The sequence below is a fragment of the Phaseolus vulgaris genome, chromosome 1 (assembly GCF_051622355.1).
Source record: "Phaseolus vulgaris cultivar YP4 chromosome 1, ASM5162235v1, whole genome shotgun sequence".
In the NCBI taxonomy this organism is placed as follows: Eukaryota; Viridiplantae; Streptophyta; class Magnoliopsida; order Fabales; family Fabaceae; genus Phaseolus; species Phaseolus vulgaris.
In genome coordinates, this window is record NC_143498.1 from 20,709,278 (window position 1) to 20,716,917 (window position 7,640).

The 7,640-nt window shown below is 33.1% G+C and overlaps 1 protein-coding gene across 4 annotated transcripts; it reads left to right on the forward strand.

Annotated features, from left to right (window-relative positions):
- Positions 1–393: 393 nt before the first annotated feature.
- On the forward strand, positions 394–6,708 carry LOC137813693 (uncharacterized). Of its 4 annotated transcripts, none has more exons than XM_090300901.1 (13): positions 394–686; positions 913–1,051; positions 1,186–1,322; positions 1,403–1,631; positions 1,729–1,967; positions 2,113–2,224; positions 2,311–2,455; positions 2,651–2,793; positions 4,011–4,183; positions 4,280–4,666; positions 4,739–4,794; positions 4,968–5,170; positions 5,257–6,708. In XM_090300901.1, the coding sequence occupies exons 1-13, from the start codon at positions 456–458 to the stop codon at positions 6,543–6,545; spliced, it is 3,483 nt and encodes a 1,160-aa protein (XP_090157027.1). In that variant the 5' UTR covers positions 394–455; the 3' UTR covers positions 6,546–6,708. The 4 variants fall into 4 exon arrangements, with proteins under 4 accessions (XP_090157027.1, XP_068472172.1, XP_068472173.1 ...); XM_068616071.1 differs by having other exon boundaries at positions 449–686; positions 1,430–1,631; XM_068616072.1 differs by having other exon boundaries at positions 467–686; positions 1,440–1,631.
- The last annotated feature ends 932 nt before the right edge of the window (positions 6,709–7,640 follow it).

The following is a 7,640-nucleotide window of genomic DNA, read 5'->3' on the forward strand; positions in this document are numbered from 1 at the left end:
AAGTCGTGCCAAATTGGCACGACTTGCCTAAATTTGTAATTTTTTTTAAACAGACCCCATTTTGGTAAAAACAAAAAAAAATAACCCGATCATGGTTAAAAAACCAAACTTAAAATCTGAAATTCTTTGGGACCTAAGAATATTTTATAGAAATGTGCAACAATTTATGATTGGATGAGAAGGAGAAAAAAGAGTTGATAGAATTGGTGCATTTGAATTAAATGGAGAAGATGTGTTGTTATAGTTTGAATAAGAAGCGAAGCGAGGTATTGAGAAAAGTAGTTATGAGGCTGAGAGTAATAGTTGAGGTAGTTGTCTGTTGCTTTTACTGATGTCTATTCCATTTATAACAGCGATGAACGTTGGATGATTAAATGTGCCACCAACTCCATTATCTTGTCTTCACCTACATCCTCAACTCCTCCTCTTTACTCATTATTTTGTCTTTCAATCTTATGCTAACATCACTTTGTACTATGGCTACACTCAACTCTCAGCTTTCTGCTTCTGTTGCATTCATCATGCTGGCTGTGCTGTTTCTCTCTGCTCAATCAACTCTTCTGCTTTATTTCAACCGTGTTCCTCCACCTCGGTCTAGGTCTCCCACTGCTGTTTTTCAGTATCTTGTTCAGAGGTTGGATGGTTCCAATGCATGTAAGAGAAACACTTGCTCATTGTCATGTCAGGTATGAAATTTCTCTTCACCATTTTTAAGTTCATTTGTAAGGTTTATCTAGGAGTGAATGGTTTGCATGGACATGGTTTACTATATACTACAATAGTAGCACATGTTGTTTTCATCCATGTAGTGTCAATGAGTTTGTTAAATGAGTTGGTCATGAAATGTATACTTTTATTTGCAATTGAAGTGTTAAATGAGTTTGTTGATGTTGAATGTATTTTGCCTGACAGCTTGATGGCAAAGTTTACCCTTGCCATGATAATGGCATTGTGTTAACTAACTTAACTCTAAATCATGAGCATAGTTTTCTTCTCAATGCCAGTACAAACAAAGGAGAAAGAAATTCATCACTTTACTCATGGTTCATCGGTGAGCATTTATTAATGAAGAAAAATGGAATTTTAGCTCAATTTCTTTCCTTCTCTCACCCTTTAAGCCTGATTCTCTGGCAATAATAATACTAAACTGCTCACCCTAATGATTTTCTTTTCACTCATGAATAGATACAATACCCCCAACTGCTGCCATTACTAGTAAACAGACTCATACAAATGGACAAAGGATACCAATTGATGTCATATTCAGTGAACCATGCACTGGACTAGGAGGATTTCATTGCTTAAACTCATCAAACTGTGATGTAAGTTGGTTTCTAATGCTGAACATTGTGTTAAAAGTATCTGTGATTTGCTATGTAATTTTCTTTGAAAACGTTGACAGTGTTTTGACTATGGTTTAACATGCAAGATTATGGTAGCTGGTCCTGCCCAAGTGGATGCATCTTCTTTACAAATCATTAGACCAGGTGTAACATACAGCCTTGAAGTGATTATCTCCTCAGAAGTTATTTATGGGCGTGTAGTAATCACAATGAGGGAGAATACTTGCACTGACCAGGCTGGAAATCGGTTCACAAGGACCAATGATTCTACTTTCACTATTCATTTTGGTAAGGTTCTGATTGCCATCTTCAAATTTGTTATGATGATTCTTTGAACAAAAATGTATTTTTAAGGGCACTCATACATTCAAATGGTTTGTCTTAGATAGAAGACCGGTGATGGTGGACTTTTGGACTTCTGTTCCATCTTATGAGTTGAAAATTAACGGTATCCCAAGAACAGTAGTTGCAACAAGCAAACCAGAGGACCTGATAATTTTCTTGGACTTCAGCATTCCTATAAGAAACTCAACAAAACAAGTTCTAAATGCACTGCAGGTTAACTCTGGTGTATTAACTCCTCTTCACGGTAGAAGCAATGGGAGTCGCAGATTTAGTTTTGAAGTAAGAGAAAGTGTTGTTTGGTATACTTATGCAGTTTTCTTACCATGAACATTGATTTGTAGAAGTCATATGCAAACAAAATTAAAATAGGAATTGAATTCTTAAATATTTCATTCCTTTTTTATTAATTGGCCTCATTTTATAGCTCAAGAACATATCAAGAACTGAGATTATCACAATTGAATTACAAGCTGCATCCATACTTGGCAGAACAGGCACTCCTGTCTCTTCTGTTGCTCCTATCACATTCCTTTATGGTATGCAATAATTTGTACTTACCATATCAATAATCACTTCTCTTAATAACTTTAACTTTAAATCAAATCCTTTTTTTTTTCTATAGATCCCATGAAACCAAAGGTGGTACTAAGGACCAGCTCCCTCACTGAAACAAGGGATTTCAACATCAACATAATTGCTGAGTTCACAAAACCAGTATTTGACTTTGAGCCATCTATTGTAGAAGTCTCTGGAGGAAGATTGACAAGGCAGGTGTAGCAAACTAACCATAAGCATAGTATTGATGACTGCAGATAGTCTTTGCATAATGGCTGAACACATAAAGTTCAGTTATTAACATTATATTATAGTCTTTGCATAATGACTCAACACATCAGCTATGAACATTATATTTGGTTAATGGTTTCAAGTAATGTAAAATATCTAAACTTTGTTTGATGTAGGTTTAAGGAACTATCAAGAGCTTTATACTCATTGAATGTCCAGGCAGTGACAAAGGAGGTGTCAGTTACCATTCCTGCAGGGAAGGTAACTGATATTTCAGGAAATGAAAATTTGGCATCTAACCAGCTTGATATCAAACATTGTATGAATATCTCTTTTCCTTCTATTTTGTTTCTTATGATAAATGGTCATTATATTACACTTCCTTTCTTATTTTTCAAAATCAAATGTGAAATGTTAACCAAAACATCAATGAATGATACTGAGAATGGTTGAACTGTAAGTTGTCTATCTAGTCCATTTAATCCAAAATATTTACTAATTTCAAAACCATGTAAATCGATTCTAAACTTAAATAAAATTAGTAATGAATACTTGAATTGGTAATTATATTTTTTTTTTATTTTGTAATTTTTAAAATATTTTTATTCATCCAGGTATATCTTTTAATCAAATAAGGGCATATATTATATAACCTTTTAATCTTATTATTAATTTTTAGCTTAAATAAGTTATACCCTGAACATACTACCCAACTTTTTTTGCTTAAGTATAGATAATAGAAGGGATCTAATGCATAAAATTACTCAACATTCCAAATCTTATGATACATGTTTTAACTTAACGTACAAGTGGGTAGCATTGATAATCATAAAAGAAATTGACTTAAATTAAAATATTTAATTTATTAGATATCCTAAATAAAAGAATATTTATTAAGTACTTAAAGGGAAAATGCATAACATATTTAAGAGTTAAAAGTTATTTAAACCTTAATTCTTATTTTACATACTATAATATGACCTTTTAATGTCTATTCAAAACTTTACTTTTTATTTTAATGATTTTATGTTGTTTTATTAGATAATATTAAAAAAGTTATTTAATTACTAGTAGGACCAAAATTTAATCAAAATAGAAAAAAAAGTCAATGAACTTTCAACTAGTACTTTAACAATTCAATAATTAGCTCAATTTTTAAATCATTGGATTGCACTCACTTAATTAAGCAGTATGTCACATTAGGATTTATAATAATTTTATTATGTTAAGAGCCTTATAGTGCAAGTGGCATTGAGCTAAGTTTAAACTAATTATATAATGATAGTTCTTGACCTAAGCTAATTGCAGAAATACATGCTAGTTGTTTGTATCTAATACACATCTCATATAATCAGATCATATGTTATTCAACTTTCTCCTTCTTTTCCTCATTTCCCACTTACCAAATTTTAAGCATGTAAAATTTGATAATAAAGCAGAATTAAGCAAAGTTTTAGAAAACTATTAGAGTGACAGTGCAGAGACTTGTGATTGTTGGCTATTTTTTTGACTCAAACTCTAAGATCGTATCCTTAGATTCAACCCCTGCAATATCCATTGCACTGTACTCTTTTATCAATGCTGGAACAATAGCAACATCGTTGGTAGCTGCTATGGTTTCACTTTCCTCGGCAAATTTAGAAGCATTAAACATTCTTGCTTTGGGAGGTACAAGCAGTCCTGTTTCCAATCCATCCATTAACCTGCATGTAAGTAAAGAAACTAATGTATGGTGGTACTATAACTAAAACAATTACTTTCAATTTCTATAAAGGGCTATCTTAAACATTTGGAAAATTTTACAGGTAATGGTTGGACACCTACAAGTCTTTGCCCTTACAAGTTGGTTTTCAACTAATCAGTGTATCAAATACTCTGAGACAACAAGAGGTCTGCGGTGGCTCATACCTCATCACAAGCTTCCCTGGAAAAATTATGACTCTTGGCTTTCTGTCTGGGAAAGAGAAAAACTTCAAGGGAGAAGTAATGGTCTGTCTTCAGGAGAACATTCTTACAACAAAGATCAACAACATAATGACTTCATGAACTTGTCTTATATTGATCATAAACTATCATTTCAATCTGAAAATACCACCAAATCTGGTCGGCTTCATAATCAGCAGGATATAAGTAAGACAAGTACATTGTATGGTCTACCTCTCAATTCCGTCGAATATTTCACTTATTTCTTGGTGAGTTAACATCAACTTTTAAAGAAGTATGTGAATAGCCACTTGTTTGCAACTGATTCACCTGTCTTGTAGAGAGGAGAACCATTTTCTGCTAGCAACGTCATCCAAGGAATGGAGAGTTACAAAGGGTAGTTATCCTCACAATCCTTTTATGTTTAAACATTATTAGGCTCAAGACATTCACTCACACACCCAACATGGTCACTGACTTACTAAATGTGTTCATCAGTGACAGGAAAAATAAGTTTTGGAATTTGCAGGATTAGTTAAGAACATTTGATATTTCTTTTCTCATAAACAGGTGGCAGGACATGGAGATGAACTTGTTCTGGCTTGGTGTAGGAGGAGGATGTTTACTTTTAGTTGATGTGTTCATTTTATTCTTCCTAAGACAAAGGACAGGGAGACCACCTCAAGGCAGGTTATCAGTCCCAAGGTTTCAGCTATTTCTTCTGATTCTCATGCTACCTTGTCTTTCTCAGGCATCAACATTTGTAATAAAAGGTAAGCAACTAGTTATAACATTGTCTATTCCAGTCATCTAAATTACAAGATTAAAACTTATTATATAAGACTACATTTATATGCAGGTGGTACGACAGGGGGAATCATTACTGGGGTGCTGTTACTAGCAGTCCCTGTAGCATTCATCTTATCAGTATTTCTATTTCTCATTATAGGAATCTACTCTGGAAGTTTTGCCCAATACAATGAATGCAAACAAGTAACAAATGAAGAAAAATGGTACAGAAATTTGTTGTTCTTTTTCATTGGGAGGCCTACTACTGGCAAGTGGTTTGACAGGAATGGGCTACCTTCCTCTTTCCTTTCACGCTTTGGAATTCTCTTTGATGATTGGAAGGGTCCTCCAGTATTCATTTTAGGCGATCAAAATGAATCAAATAGCATAACCAAGTGGACTGAAAGTGGCCAAAGTGGGATCAGAAGAACGAAGACAGTGAGTTCAGAAGACAGCAATGAGGAAATCAAAATCTCTGAATTCAAGAGGGTACTGGGCTGCATCAGAGCATCCTATATCATTATTGACTTACTAAGAAGAGTTGGTTTGGGAATAATATCCGTAGCTTACTCTTCAGAAAATTCAAATAAAAGCCTTTGGGCTTTGATAATCACATCAATACAGTTCATTTATCTGTTTACCACCAAACCATATATCAGCAGAAGTGTACAGGTTGCGGAAGGTGTTTCTCTGTTGTGCGAGGTAGGTGTGTTTGCTATTTTAATCCTACAGAATGGTTCAAACTCAGTTGAAGCTAAAACTTGGGAATTGGTCATTCTGTTTCTTCTGTTGTTTACCTTCATTGCTCAGCTCACCAACCAATGGTATGCTATGGTAAATACCCTATTGAAACTCTCACCGTCTCAGAATAACACTTTGAGACATGGATTAAAGTTTGCAGCCAAGGGACTCATCCTTCCCTTTCTTCCAAGCAAGCATTGGTCTAGTGCGATATCCACATTCTCCCAACCAGAAACAGACCAGCTTTCAGTCAATCCTATAGGTTCAGGAACAGAATTTGAAAGAAGAAATAGAAATGGATATATGGATCCAATTAGTGCCATGACTGCCACAGTAGTCCCTGTGCAAAGTCCAAGTACACCCAGCCACAATGTTATTGAAAGAAGACATCCTTCAACTTTAGAGATTGGTGCAAGCTCTCATATTGAAGTGGAAGGTAAATGGCTAAAGGGGCACAAGGCTGGGCTTAGAAAAGAGCTAAAGATGTTAAGGGAGCTTGCAAAAGCTAGCTTCTCTGGGGATACCAGGGTTGATGAAGCAAGTACCAGCTACACTTTAGGTGAACAAGATTTATCCGGTGAAATCTATTTGGGTAATCAAAAGCGAAGATACTACTAACACTAATGCACAAAGGGGTCATATAACACCACATCCTATTTCAGAAGATTTTGGAAAATGCACATTACTTCAGATTGCTGTTTGTTTATTCCAGAATCATTATTTGTATAGTTTCTTCTGTAGTTTTAGTGACCTTAACTTGCTTCTAATCATTTTTAAATGACTTACATGTGTCAACAATTCTGTTTTTTCTGTCATTCATTGTGGTGATATCATCCATAAATATCACAGAAACACCTACAAATGACACCTATTCTAACTTCTGAAATCGAGCAATCCAATTACAAATAATGAATACCCATATTTCTAACAGATTTTATGGCATATATAACAAGGAATACTAAATACAAAATTCTCTATTGACATCACCGCTCAAATTAATGTGGCATGTCAGAGATAATGAGATTTGGGTAGATTATTTTCTTAAAGCACATCTTAACCAAACATAATAGTTAGTTTGATTTGATTTTAACATAGGTTCATTAAAAATAAAACCAATATACAATGAGTTACAACAAACAAACAGATTTTTTAAGAATGAGTTAAGTTCTATAATTCAAAAGTATAATAAGATTTACTAATTTACAAAATATATGTATATATATATATGGATAATTCTTACCTCAAGCTAGTTTCTTTCAAATAAGTTAGCTTTCAATTCACTTCTTAATAACATAAAATAAAATTTGAACTCAACTTATGTAATGAGTTACATCGGATTTTATTTTCTTTTAATTTCATAATTCTAAACTTTTGGTTTATTACATTTTTTTAACTTTTAAATCAAATTATAATAATGAAAATTGTATTGCTTAAAAATTAATAAATTTGTCAAATAATAAATTCAATAATAACATTTAATTTGTTATCATACTTTTTTTTTAAACTATGCTTTTATATATTAAAAAATAGAATTCATGGGATATAAATAATCTAAAAAAGTAAATGTTTTACTTGTTAACAACGATACCCCATTTATAGGTGGGAAGTCAAAGTTATTAAGATTACAAACTAATAATAAAAAGATCGTGCATGCTTAAAACAATCAAAAGTTAAAATCACAACATAACAAAACATAATTGTAGCTAACACCTA

Excerpts from the sequence above, each read along its gene's own strand:
- LOC137813693 (XM_090300901.1), top strand. The coding sequence starts at position 456 with ATGCTAACATCACTTTGTACTATGGCTACACTCAACTCTCAGCTTTCT. Across the intron at positions 1,052-1,185 it reads ACTTTACTCATGGTTCATCG|ATACAATACCCCCAACTGCT; the intron begins GTGAGCATTTAT and ends ACTCATGAATAG. Across the intron at positions 2,225-2,310 it reads TCCTATCACATTCCTTTATG|ATCCCATGAAACCAAAGGTG; the intron begins GTATGCAATAAT and ends TTTTTTCTATAG.